General features: G+C 31.4%; 1 protein-coding gene across 1 annotated transcript in view; it reads right to left on the minus strand.

Moving 5' to 3' along the window:
* The window catches only part of LOC137931802 (aminopeptidase N-like), a 35,207-nt gene that overhangs the window by 1,763 nt on the left and 18,175 nt on the right, over positions 1–15,269 (minus strand). The window contains exons 4-11 of the mRNA XM_068775312.1: positions 13,116–13,305; positions 11,663–11,922; positions 8,308–8,500; positions 7,095–7,281; positions 2,904–3,001; positions 2,261–2,449; positions 1,542–1,717; positions 739–861 (exon numbers count right to left, since the gene is read on the minus strand). Coding sequence (XP_068631413.1) covers positions 739–861; positions 1,542–1,717; positions 2,261–2,449; positions 2,904–3,001; positions 7,095–7,281; positions 8,308–8,500; positions 11,663–11,922; positions 13,116–13,305 — 1,416 coding nt within the window. The remainder of the gene's footprint in view (positions 1–738; positions 862–1,541; positions 1,718–2,260; positions 2,450–2,903; positions 3,002–7,094; positions 7,282–8,307; positions 8,501–11,662; positions 11,923–13,115; positions 13,306–15,269) is intronic.

Genomic DNA, 15,269 nt, shown 5'->3' on the forward strand with positions numbered 1-15,269 from the left:
GTAAAAAAAAATTAAAACTAGCATGAAAATGTGTTAAAAATGCTTTCATTCAAAATTTTGTCAATTCACCGGAACTGTGTTGCATTGGTAGTTTATTTTTGTAACCGAAATTATTATTTTGATTTCGGGGAATCTGTTAACACTCTTTTAAAAATACAATTCAGGCTATTTCTTATCCGATATATAATATTAATTTTTTATATGACTCCATAATACCATTAACATTAGCCGGTACAAAAATTTGTAATAAGAATATCGTTAATAATAAATAAATTTAAAATTATTTAAAGTTGAACGGTTTTTTGATACCCATATTGTGGTGGTTGTAGAAAAATTTGTACCTAGTCCGCCATATTGGAACGGCGTCCATCTTGAATTTTAAATTTTGACATAATCATCGTGTTTTACTAGTGTAGCCCTTTCATTTGATACCCATATTGAGGGGGTTAAGGAAAAATATGTAATCCGCCATTTTGTATCGGCCGCCATCTTAAATTTATAATGTAATTGATGTTATTATATTGTATTGTCATCTAAATTAAATGTGTGTACCAAATTCCTGATCAATCTAACAACGGGAAGGTGCTTAAATTCCAATTTATAATTTTGACCCAAATAAATTCCGTACGGGTCGAACTAAATAAAACCGTTTAAAAAAATATCGTTGGGGGTATTCATTTAAACAATTATTTGATCTTTGATCTTCGCAGTCATATGTTTGTCTCATTAAATACTCACAATTTATGTTCTGCGATGTTTTTCTCCTCCAGTTCACAACGAGTCAGCCCTTCATTACCAAAATTAACGTTTGATTCACTTAGTAATACATAGTAGAATGTTTCTCGAAAATCTGGATTCATTCTGGAATTGCAAATACAACAAATATTTATCATAATCACGCAAAATACATGTACCAAGTACATACAGTTTTAATAATAATTACAAATTTTTGCTACCGACCTTACTTTTAAAAAAAATCTTGTATAATATTGATGTCTTTATATCTTTTGTATCGCAATGTCTAAAGATGTTCCGTTCATCGACCAGTGTCGATGATGACATATGGATCATAGACGTATTCGTTTACAATGGCCCTTATACGTTTATTTATTTTTCCAACGTTAGTCAAATAACATTTTGCAGAATTTTATTTAAAAATGCAGTTTATTACAAACTATTAGAGACTTTTTGCAGTCGAATGTTTGGTAAAGCCAGTTTTTCACAGTGCCTTATATTAAATACAATTGTAAACGTAAAAAATACTATCGTAAAAAATATTGTCAGCCGTTGTAAGAAAATAACCTATTCAAACCGCTTTATCAAGGATATTATAATACCATTTACATTGTCAAAAAAAGATTTAACATAAGTAAACAAATTTGTTTTTAAATGTAATATTTATTTTACTTGTCAAACTTCCTGCCAAAATCAGTAATAAAAACGCAAAGACTACATATTTCGCAACTGAGAAAAATTGTTTCATCACAACGCACACAGATAATATACAATATCTTACAATACAATAGAATACAATACAATACTTTTGCCTGTCAGCCGGCTGAGCAATCAATGTTCTCATGAAGTCCAGACAAGGTTTATGTTTAACACGGCACGCAAAGTGAACAAGGTTACTTCTAAAGAGACGAACATCAGGTCGCTGCTCTCGGCTATCCATCAGTCGTTTATATAACGCCGATACTTTAGAACGCATGAATTCCTGAAAAAGGTTTAATATTAAAAATAACTAAAATTTATCCGTTATATTTATCTTACTTTTAAATAAACCTGTTTCTGAAAGGTATTCAGGAGTAGTCAACAGATCGTGGAGCCAAATTTAAAAGTTCGCAAAATATAAATTGTAATTTTTAGCAAAATATTATTTTTTTACCGCGTGTATAACACTTGTATGAAAAAAATGTAACATAAAAAATAATTTCTAGCATGAAAATGTAATAAATGGTTTATCAAGTAACATACAGGATGTACAAAAATTCACGTAACTATACACTAAAATTTATTATTTTTGACTATCTGTCGCTGCAGACTTTATCTAGTCGCATTTCAATAAAAAAAATATTGTTACATATTTCAGAGTCATCACTTATACAGATTGATTGAAAATTGACGTAAAATCTTTAAATCTTTTTTCTGATAAATGACCCAATCTTTTACCCCTATGACAACTATTTATTTTAGTACATTAGATAGATACAGACTCAACAAAGTAATAAAAAGTTGAAAAAATACGCAATATAATCACCTGCCATTCATTGTACAAAGTTTTCGTCATGTGACAACTAGCGCCATCTATCTTCAGCAGGTCAAAGCCCGAAATGGCGGCATCCCACACGGCTTCACTTAGTTCCTCGTTCAAATAATCCAGAACCGTCATGGCGATGTCGCTGTCTATATCCCCGGCCGCAACAAGAGCAAATACGTCGTTCACAATCTAATAAAAAAGATAAATATTTTAATTAAACATTAAATTTACTTGTTTTGTAAATATTAACTTTATTTTTTACTTAAAAGGCAACATCTCCGAATCATATCGATACATCGCTAATCAAAAATTTTGAAGTATAAATCACAAATCTATAGTTGATGGTTATTATTCAAGTTATTTGTTACTATATCTGTTATAATTATTACTATTGATCAGGTTAAGAGTTTTTGTACATATATTTATATGTTAATTAAATATGAATAACTATATAAAGTAATATATGACATAAGTACAGTATACCTTATACTAAAAATTATATCCTTATAGATTTTGAGTTAAATAGGTCGCTGTTAGCGATAATATCGCCAATTTTGAATTTTTATTTATCGAATACTTGTTTTTAATATTTTATCTGTGTATATTTTGTTTTCTATTCTATACTAAAATAAAACAAACTTACTTGTGCTCTATTTAGTTCATCGATTGCATAACGATCTTCCTTTAAAGTTTTCGCAATAAGTCTCCAAGTATATGCATCATAGTTAACACGATAGAAGCCTGAAAATATAAATAATGTCAATTTGAAGAAATTTTATTGATACCATCAATACAAATGAGAATTGCGATGAAAAATACTGTTTGAGTATCTTTAAGTTATTCTTTCTAGACTCAAAAGATACACATCTTATCTCGTCGCCCAGTGAAAGAGTAAAGGATGCGTTTACACGAGTATAAAATTTCAGTCTACATTTGTTGTTAGTATGGTGCGGACGTTAACACTTATTCCTATATAATTTGATTTATTTAGGTCAAACGTTGTAATAAACAGGTCACTAAGACGAATAATTAATGCCAATAACAATAACACATAAGTAACAGTTAAAAAAAATACATATATTTATAACTTATTTACAATTATACCAAATATAATCAATTTCCTACCTAGATTACTTTCAAAGATGTGGTTATATTTGATATAGAGCATTATATTTATTCTATACGAATCCAAACATAGATATTTATTAGATATTACGACATTAGATATTGAGACATACCAACTATTGTACGTGATTAAAAAACCGCTATATTAAAAAAAATTGTCTAGACACATAATCTGGCCGAATTGTTTAATATATTAGGTTAACGAATAATGTTATGGGCAATATGGGTTATTTTTGAAAACACAAAAATAAAGGCCGTTTTTAACACGTTTTTTTGTGGTTAACATAAATACGAAATAAGATAATTTAGGACATTATTTAATATCTAACATTTATAATAAAAAAATTAAGGCTTGTTTACATAACATGATAACATTTATAATTAAATAACAAAAAAACAGATTTAAAATTGTAGCAAAAATGTACTTTCTTAAGTAATTGCGGATAATGTTTTGGCAGGCGCCTACGTTTAAAAATGTACATTATAATTAATATACAAAAATTAGTCGTGAAATAAAAGTATTTTTTAAAAAATTCATCTTCTTATTCTATTTTGGTTCTTATTGTTCAGAATTGATTGCAGCAGAGAGTCAAAACTACCTAGACATGATCAGTTAAAAGTTAATTTCATTTGGAAAAAGTCTTGCAGTGGGCAGTCTGTCAGATCTTATGTAGACCACATGAAATATTTTGTATTTATATTCCGGTCAAACTCCTTTAATATCTTTATCGACAGGCTATGTACGATAAAGATATGTAGGTATATAATATCAATATTAAAAAAAATTCAATTTCTCGTAACAATCTAGCATTCATCTGATAAAACTATGTTACATCCTTAATATAACAATAATACATATAGTCTCCTTATAAAAAATTTACATGATTTGGTTAATGTTATACATGAATATTATTTTATAACGATTCTCTAAATGACTACTTGTCTTTGTGAAGCGTGTCTGTGAGCTGCGGTTGCGGTTTCGAACATGATTATTCAATGCTGTTACATTTATATCAACATTAAATAAATTATACCGTAACTGCCACATTTAAAGCAATATATGTTATCGCAAACACTCGACTTCCGGCGAAAAAGAAAGAAAGTATAATTGATTTGTTGACGATGATAACCTTTAAGTAACACCTGAAGGGCAACAGGAAAAACATCGCCACATAATCCGCACGACTCATGTCATGATATTATTCCCGAAGATGTGTGAACAGCCTTTATTTCTGTCAATACAATCATTCTGCATTAACGTCCCGTATTGAACAATCTTACGATTTACTGAACAAAACAGCCTTTAATTGCAATAATAATAGAAAACCTCTTTATTTCTAGTTTTATAATCATGTAAAACAATATTAACCGTACAGAGTTACTATTACCACTATTCTTTAAATAGCACTCTTCTCGGCAAGTCTTTCAAAGGACGTGAGAAATTTAAACTATTATAAAGATTTGTCCACACGCCTACTTTTTATAAAAACGCGCAAATAACTATTTAGTTACTTTATTTGGTTAAAATTCGTTATTATTTGATTAAAAAAATATATAAAATATCTGTCAGCCCTTTATTGCACAAATATTCTGAGACTGTATTCTTCTTTTGAGAAGTGGTAGCCTAGCGCTAGAGGATTGAATCTTGCGATCGCAGAGTTAGATTCCTTCCATTCATAAACAAGTTACCAGAGGATGTGCAGCAGCGTCCTCTGTATACCATAACTCCATCTCGCCTATCAAGTGTGACTATTATGGTATATCTTCATATATATTTTTGAGGAAGGCGAGGCGTATTCCTTGCAGTGGGTGTCTACGGGCTGAAACGATGGCGAATGCGAATTTTCTTTGGAGTTAAACATTGTTTATATTTTTTAATTATGTACATCGAACTCATTTTTACACGATTTTAAAATAAACAGATACACTTATAACAATAAATTAACTTTTTTTAGAGAAATTGTTGTTTTAGCACGAATCCCAAAATATATTTTTAATTCTACATAGAGCGTTACTTATATAAGTAACTTGTGAAACTAAAGAAATACCTCTAGTGATGAAATTACTAACAACAAAAAAAACATCAAAGTCTAGTCCGTAGTAAAAGTGTACACTTTCGTATCAAGTAGCGATGAAATTCGCATAATTGATTTTAATTCCTAATTACAATTTGTATTTTATACGAGTATGTTTAATACTTGTGGATTAAATTTTCACGGTACACTGATATAATTTTTTAAAATAAAAGTGAATACATATTTAATAAATAAATGCATAATATTTAATACTTTTATAAGCGTTTTTTTTTGTGAAAACTTTTTAGTTGAATATGTCCTGAAAGTTATTATAAGTTACATGTATTTTTACACGATTTTTTAACGAACGTATATACTGTGTTAAAAAATTGTACGTATTTATTAACATAATTATTCTGTTACCATAGAACATATGTGTAATATTATGTATATAACCAATTAATAATGTCTTAGCTTTAGTGTACTATACTGCTTTCTTTAGGTGAAAACTTTGAATAGGCATTCTGCGTTTAATAATGTGTAAATATATACATGTAGTTAATCTTCATGATGAATAAAAAAACTGATTTATTTAGTTGTCATAGCTTTGGATTCATGACGGGATACAGAGCAAACATACATATAGACGGTTCCACAAATAGACGGAGTACTAACCGCCTCGGCCAAGGATGTATGACACACTTTGCGTCGGTGTTCTAGGTCAGATTCAAGATCAATCGTTCTTTTCTTGGAATATTATTGCTTGTGTAAACAAAGCAAATATTTGCAATGAGTTATTTTCTTATTTCACGGCTACGATATATTTTCCGATGAAAAACTAATATTTATACGATTTCAATTAATTACTTATAAATTCATTTTTATTACACTCTACAAAGGTTAGGTTAGGTTGAACGGTTAAGTTAGGTTTGGATGAACGAAAGTGACCGACATAGTCCAGCAAGTTATTAAGTTGAAGTGACAGTAGGCAAGGAACAAGGCGCAGAACAGATAGCCGCTAAAGCCTTATGGTTTAGTAGGCAAAACCAGAAACCAGCAAGTTCAGCATAGATCGTCTGCCTACAAGGTGTAGGAGCAGTTTTAAGTTCATCTAAAGACACTTGATGCAGACTACTTTCAACTGATTCTATTGAAAATCTATAATGGTTGTTATGTCCAGTCGTGTATGTATTTTTGCTGAAATAATGCACACTCATGACCCATACTCATATATACAGCTCAATAATAATAATAGACAATGAAAATAAATAAATCAATTCATGTTTAAAGAATTATAGGAAAGAAGACCAGATTTGGAGCGATTGTATCTATATACACTTGATCTGTGGTGGTCTTCTGTACTGGTAGAAAGGCATGAAATCTTTCGTCCTATTCCTTAAAAATCCTCAGTTTGAACAATAGAGAGATTATTGAGTATGAACAAGAAATTACTATATAATTAAATTTTTGACTATCATCGTCGTAATCTGTTCCCAGCTGAACATGCCTCCCCACCTTCCTACCTCCATATTTTTCCAGATTGAAAGAAGACTATATTTGGCGACTGCCGAAGATATTAACAGGATCGTCTCTGAACCTTGGGTGGAGATCATATGCTACGTTTTCCAGTCCGTGATTTCCAATTTTTAAAGCATTATTTATAGATTGTGTAACTAATATGGAACTAATATTACCAGAAGCATTCCTGTTGAGAATAATCCAACCACCGTCAAGGTTTTCGCCAAAGGAGTATGTCTGTATACCGATGGTGAATCGTGGCTGATAGCAGTTGAAACAATTCTGATTGTTCTGCATAATATACGACACCGGGATCAAGTAGTTTGAATCTTTGCGATTTTGATCAGTAAAACTGAACTGCCTCTGGAAATAATCAATAAATTCAATCAAAGTCAATACAAGACAATCAAACAAATTTACTTTTTACACTAAAAGGTTTTAAGGAAATGTGATTGTTATAAATATATAAAGAATTTTGCAATTGTGAACATTGTTCGATGTAACAAAAGTTTTTTTCAATTCTGTAAATGTCACATTTGCAACTGTAATAATAGTTTTTCAATATTATAACTCAGACATTAGTTATTGTTATAAAATGTCCAATATTATAAATGGAACATTAGTCTTCGTTGTTAATGCCGTATTTATTATCGTTATAAAAGCTAGTTGAAAAATATTAAAATACGGTATATGTCATTATTATAAAAGTTTATCCAAAATAAAAAAATATATATATTATTTTCCCCAGCCCGCTTCGTGAACTTAATGATCGCCTCCTCAACACTCTTTACGATTAAATTTTGCAAAATCAATTTTTACCTGACCTTTGCTTCGTTAGGAAGCAAAAATTTCTACCAAATTCCAAATATATATGCATTCCAGAGATTTTTTACTTATGTAGATAACATTATATTAGGCAGACCGGTATGTAATATTTCTTTCATAAGTTTAATTCACACGACTACAATTTTAACAAGTTTTTATTTCTAAACAACAACATATTCACCTTCGATATCAACAACCTTTTGCCATCTATTATACAAATCAATGCCGAAGCGGTAAATAAAAATAATCGGGTTTTCTATAAAATATGTCGAAAGAAACGACATTACTTTCCGGTCCCCCTAATATTATAAAAGTCTATACAATTTTAAATATGATGCTTTAAGTACTAATTAAAAAAATAATATGTTTTGAGACAAAGAGTTATACACAAGGTTGAAGTATTTGAACGTTTTCGTAAAACTTATGACTTGGCTACTAGATTTATTTTGTTATTTAATAATGATTTAATAGTTTGCGTATTTACAACTGCTGTTATAAACATTAACCTTGATGGAGCAAGCAATGGATAATAAATTTACAAAATCATCGTACAATTTAAATTACCTGTTTCAGAAGAATTGCATTAGGATTACGATCCCTCAATACTTGTACGTTCACAACCGGGTATCCTGGTTGACGGAACCAAGAGTTCAAAACCCTCGATGCGGTTGAACCGTTGAAGAATTGATGGAGACATTCAACGGTATCATGATCTAAGCTTATCATGAAGTCTTCCAAAGATATGTATTTTCCTCTCCTAAACATGATAAGAGATGGTGTTAAAAAGAAAGTGATTTGAGATTGTATTCATATATATATCAAGGATGTATCTAGTAAACTTGAATAATTGCCCGTCTACAGTGGCAGTAGGTTGGAAGGTTCTTGAGTGGCAAGCATGAGTCGATAGACGCTGCATTGGTAGGCCCGCCGTTTGGTGGACGGTCCACATATTTAACCCTTTCCACTCCAAGGCTGTTATGTAGCATCGATAAAATGTAATTGAATTATAGTATCTTGCGATTCTAGAATATGTTTCATTCATTCGTGATTCAAACATTTTAGTAACAAAATTCTTTCCTGTTTTAAATTTTTTCCGCAAAAAGAAGTATTACACCATGTCGAGTATCACTCGACAGTGGAGCTTGTGGAACAAAATCAGTGTCGAGCGACACTCGACATTGTAGTGGAAAGGGTTAAAGTCGCAGAAAGTAGCTGGATGCGGAAAGCATAAGACTAGTAATATTTGTGAGATGCTTATGCCTTGCAAGGTGTTATAATATATATATATATATATATATATATATATATATATATACATATATATATATATATATATATTACCTTCACCTTCAGTGATATATATATATATATATATCACTGAAGAACACTTGATAATTAACAGGTTAAAGTCTTCGTTCCAGTCTGTAGACATCCACTGCAGACTATAGGCCTCCCTCTAACATATCTATGATTGTATATTGATATACCATAATTGCCACGGTGGGCAGGCGGGATGACGATCGCAGTTTGGTATGATGGCACGCAGAGGAAGCTACTGCCCATCCTCTGAAAACTTGTTAAAAACTTGCCCTTATGCATAAAGTGTGAATTAACATCGTATCACGGGAATCAAACCCGCGACTTAAGATCGCAAGTCTCAGTCGTCTACCACTGGGCTACCATTACTCACAGGTTCAAGTATATTATATTAAATGATCACCAAATCACACATAACACAGTTTCAATAAATAAGCACTCGTGTTAATTGTATTCTCAAAGTGATGTCATACTAATTTCGCGATAGAGATTCCGAGTGAACGTCAGTATATAATAGGTCAAGAGCAATAGATAACCTTCAAACACACTGCACTAAATTCGTCACTGAACAAAACTGTATTACGATGTACGTAAATAACTTATGTCGTTTTGTTTGCGTGGATTTTACTTTGAACCTTGCAACGCTGTCGCCTGGTTTTGACATCTTTGTTACATGCAAGTTCCGAAAATAAGTGTTATCACATTTTTTAAATAACTTATAGAGTGATATAAGTTTTGTTTTGTAATACGTTAATGCATGTATACAGGATGATCAGTTATAAGTGTATTAGAGATTTATGTATAACTAATTTGTTTCAATAAATGTAGTACACCATGTTCAAAAATCAAAAGGTTAAGTAATTATAAATATCGTAAAGATGAAATAGTAAAAAAAAATCTAATATAATATTTCGGTTTAGCGTGTATTAAAATTATTTACATCTTTATTGTTTACTGTCCCTGCGGACTGTACTGCCAGAAGGTAATTGCCTTTCGCATTATAGAAAAAATAAATTAATGCTATGTTATATTAATTTATTTTTCTAATTCATTGTAATCATTTTATATACAATGATTAAGTAAGGTAAAATCTTTTCAGCTTCAATTAACCTTTATATAATCATAAAATCATACCGTACATCATCTAATCATCTAATTTAAACTCTTTTTTTTATAATTTAATCTTTTTTTATCTAAATATAGATATCTACTTAATGAATAATTTAAAAAAATAAAAAAGTTCAATTGTTTATAATACATAATTGTAATCACATTTAATAAAAAGTGCGTCTGGTGTGTTTTTTCTAAAGAAATAAAAATAATGTCTGTTAACTTAGCGTGATAAACTGAGTCCAGTTTATTCATGACATGACATGACATGTCTATAATGAAAGATCGTATTTGCCTTTCGCATTACTTTAGAAAAAATACTTATGTTATATACTTCAGAATCATATTGACCTACAACCTTCAAAATTTAATCTATAACCATGACTCAAGTAGACATTTACATGCGCTTTTGAATCGTCGATCAATTTAAGATTATAAGTGGTAAGTTACCACCGGCTTGAATGCTAATCTGTTGAGAATAGCCGACCAAAAACTCAACAGACGCTAATTGAAATGAAATTTGACAATTTTTTCTATTTACATTATAATATCAATCATGTAAATGAATCAACAAATCAAGCTTCACGTGTTTGAATCAACTAAAAACACTTGAATGCTATAATAAGATCTATTTAATAATATACTTTTAATCTTAAATTCAAAACTAAGAAAAGATCTAAGACAGTGATTCTCAAAGTGGTCTATATCGACCCCTAGGGGTCTATGACAACCTGCAAGGGGTCTACGTCAGCGAAAAAAAAATTGGGGGTCCATGAAATGAAAATGGGGGTCCACGATAATGGATCTCAACACATACACTGATAGTATTTATTTACTTACATCATACTATCTTATAATATCAAAACATTTACATTATTTATAAAAGTACCTATGAAGTAAAAAAATTATTATATGTGTTTATAAAATTGTGTAAGTTGTAGGATGTTGGTATTCGCTTTGTGGTCGCAATACACTTTCATAACATAACATGTGTTTTTACTTTAAGTTTTTAACACTAAACTTCACTACAGTTAGAAATTTACAGGAAATCAATATCAGGTAAGTAGGGGGTCTAACCCACACAGAAAAGCGTGGCAAGGGGTCTACGACACAAAAAAGTTTGGGGAACTCTGATCTAAGATATGTTGTGGAACTTTGCTATCTATGCGTACACCATCCATGAAGGTTTTGTTAACTTTATGAATACGAAATTTAGGCGTCTGTCTATCACTATTTTTCATATGATATGATATTTTAAATTATTAATAAGTTATTAAAAGTTATAATTAACAAGGCCAAGGGAATAACTATAATATATGGACGTCCAATAACTCAGTCCAACCCATGTCTATGACTAAAGTTTGGTACAAAGCAATCGAAATATAAATATAAAAAATTAAATTAAATTAAACCGCGATATAATTAATTAATCATTAATAAAATTTATTAATAAATTAACCTTATAATATTATATAATTTCAGGTTAGCTCACCTTGAATTGATATACCTAACTAAAGCCTTCTGAAACTTCTCTGAACCGAGCCAATTCTCAACCATCCACAGTATAGAAGCAGTCTTCATAGTTACTAAGTTCTTGTATCGTGCCGGTATCTCAATACCCAAGGTCCTGTTGAATGTTGCCAACGCCGGCGTGCTATGGAGCCAGTCGACTAACATCGCTTTATGTTTCATTTCCAAACCGTATTTACCGATAGGAACAACGTGTCCTAGAGTTTGTTCCCCGTGATTGTACTAAAATTATTTATTAATAATTATTTTATGTGATCTAATCATAATCATGAGATTCACAGACGAACGAAAGTGACTGGTACAGTCTAGTAAGGTTGTATTTAATGGAATCAGGCATTACCTCGCAGAAGTCCATTCTAAGTAAGAAAATGACCAATATTTAGCCACTTCCGCTCATGCAGCGGTAGTCGTGCAATAAAGTGCACCGCCCGCCCGCCCGCTGATAAATGCGTATGCGGCAAACAATGCGAATCACACAACCGCCACCGCCAAATTACTCAACACGTGTTTCACCCCTCTACGGGGCATCTTCAGGAGTTATGTTACACTCTGTGTTAGGCACCAATCGGTGTAAACTAACACTGCATGTGCGGAAGTGGCTAAATATTGGTCCTTTTCTTAGTAAGGTTGTAAGTTAAATTGGCAGTAGGCAGCCCATAGCGCCCATAATAGAAAACGGGTAAAGCCTTATGGTTCTGGAGTGGAGATAATAGACCAATAAACGCAGAGTACAGCGAATCGACATCTGCATCATGCAAAGAAGCAAAATCACTTGAGGATTATGAATGCAGATCGCTACCAACTGATCTTTATGCTTTTTTCTCATACAGTTTTTTAATAGCCACTGCTAATGGGGACCACTCGTTCATCCCCTACCTTTGGTTCATAGGGACAGTTTTGTTTGATGATTTACTCACATTATTTTTAATTTTCCTACTCTTCTTACGTCCTCCTTAATATCTATCATTCATTCTTTTTTATCTGACACATTAATTTCATATCTATCATTTCTTTGCCTTTCATATCTTACCTCCTATCCTTTACTGTTCCTTCTGGACTGTTACTTTACAATTTAGATTCATTTATTTACTATATATACATTTTATTGTATTTATTGTTCATATCGCAGTATCATCATTTAATTTCTTTATTACATTTAGTAACCTTTTTTGTTTTCAATTACTACTGTGTTTTATTACATTTTATTACTTTATTTAATACGTCATACAGTTGAACTGATAATAAAGATATTTTGAATTATATCAGTGTGTACTTTTATGTTACTTTGATATGTTATTTTTAAATAAATCAAATAATATTCAAAATATCCTCAAGTCAAGTCTATCATTAAGAATTGACGCTAAGTTTAGTAGCCAACCATAACATTTAAGAATTAAATAAGAAGATTCCATTACCTGAGCTAAGAAATAATAAGCTAAGTACGTAGCAACTCCTTCTTTAAACCATTCTTCTTTCCATCTCGTTCTTTCCGGTTCCCCGGGATTTCCCAACCATATTCTGCATAGCTGTTGGGCAAGCTGAAACTTCATCTCATTCATTTGCTTAATGCTGGTGACTTTTGGCATGTATTCGAGTCTGTAATCACTGAAACAAACACATACATACTCAACTTTATTGCTATAAATACCTTTGCTACTCCTAAGTGTTATTTCATAGATTTTTCTAACTATAGTACCTAGAATTTTGAAATACAAAATTTTACTATTCTGTATTGTAGAATATAATGCGATTTTAGTCAATAATTTATCATTGCCAATGACGATGGATTATCAATAATGCGCGTAAATACTTGGTCTTTTTTGTACCTGTATAAAAAATATTTTAAAGAAAAAAAGTTTTGCAAAAGCAACTATGCCAAAAGAGTCCAATTTTAAAAATAAGAATTAATTTAAACTCTTTTATAATGGCAATACAACTTGAAACATATAAATTCACCTAGAGAAATTATAAAAAAGAAAAAGGAAAGAGAAGTCCAATAAAGGAGTAATAATTTTGATTTTGGAAAAAATCTGAAGATGGATCTTGCTTGCCTTTTGGAACGTAAACGGAGTTATGTATCATACTCAGTATTTAGAGAACTTTCTCCCACAGGTCTTCCACGAAATTTTTCAATATAGATTTATGTTGTGACTTGGGAAAAACTCAATTTTCTCCTACACCTCTGCTGTATCAAATTTTTTTGTATTTCGAACCACTTTTTAATTGCTACTTTTCCTAGATTCTCTTTTTGAACAACAAGTATCACTCTCAAGACCAACTAATTAATTGCAAAAATATCCTACCATCATGATGAAGGAATCTAGGAAAAAAACATTGAACAATCATTTCGTTTACTCTTATTCTATAATTAAGTATATTTAGAAACTTCGCGAAAAACACTCGGAGAGGCAATATTAAACAAAATCGCAAAGTTTACGTTTCAGCCGGCCTTGTTTCACTCGGCCTCGACTATTTCTAAAGATGCACAGCGAAAGCGAATTCATCCTACAATTCAAATGAGTAATATTAAATAATATACTTAAATACTTTATATTTTTAGCAGTTGATTTTCCTATAAGAAGATGATCGTATATTTCGTCCACCTTGGAAAATTTCTAGATTATTATACATTTATTTATATGGAGTAAACACTGGTCTTGTTTTAAATCTATGGCATCACCATAGCAGTGGACGTCAAACGTTGAAATGATGATTATGTTGATGAATCACATATTTTACATGTGATTGTAAAAATGTAATTGTTGAGCGGTGGTAGCCCAGCGGTGGACGACTGATACTTGCAGTCACAGATCGCGGGTTCATTCCAAGGATACAATTTTATATAATTCACACTTTGTAAATGAATTATATAGGATTGCTATTATCGACAAACTAATTTCCAGAGTAAAAAAAGGACCCATATTTAGCCACTTCCACACAGGCAGTGGTAGCCGTGCTGGCGGGCGGTGCACTTTATTGCACGACTACCACTGCATGTGCGGAAGTGGCTAAATATTGGTCCTTTTCTTACTTAGGATGGACTACCGCAAAGTTACGCCTTATTCCATTAAATAATTTCCAGAGGATCGGCAGCAACTTCTTCTGCATACCATAATACCACACCCTAATATTATAAAATCTTCATGGAAGTTTTTTAGAATAGATAAATATTTGTGTCTCGTTGGTGGATACAAATGATGAGTTTTCAGATATCTAATGGATTCAGGCGTTATTTTGCGAAAGTCCATCCTAAGTAAGAAAAGGACTAATATATAGCTACTTCCGCCAATGCAGCAGTGGTCGTGTAATAAAGTGCACCGTCCGCCAGCCCGCTGATAAATGCGCATACGACAAACAATTCGAATTACACAACTACCACCGTTAAATCACTCAATACGTGTTTCACCCCTCCATGGGGCATCTTCAGGGGTTATGTTACACCGATTAGTGCCAAACACAGGAGTAATGTTACACTGCTGCATTGGCGGAAGTAGCTATATATTGGTCCTTTTCTTACTTAGAGCTTTCAGATCTCTTAAGACGTTGTTATGTTCCTGGTTTTTTGTCTC

The sequence above is a fragment of the Battus philenor genome, unplaced genomic scaffold (genome assembly GCF_028537555.1).
Source record: "Battus philenor isolate CCGP_79_NKW_IND1 unplaced genomic scaffold, ilBatPhil1.0.hap1 SCAF_8, whole genome shotgun sequence".
Classification (NCBI taxonomy): Eukaryota; Metazoa; Arthropoda; class Insecta; order Lepidoptera; family Papilionidae; genus Battus; species Battus philenor.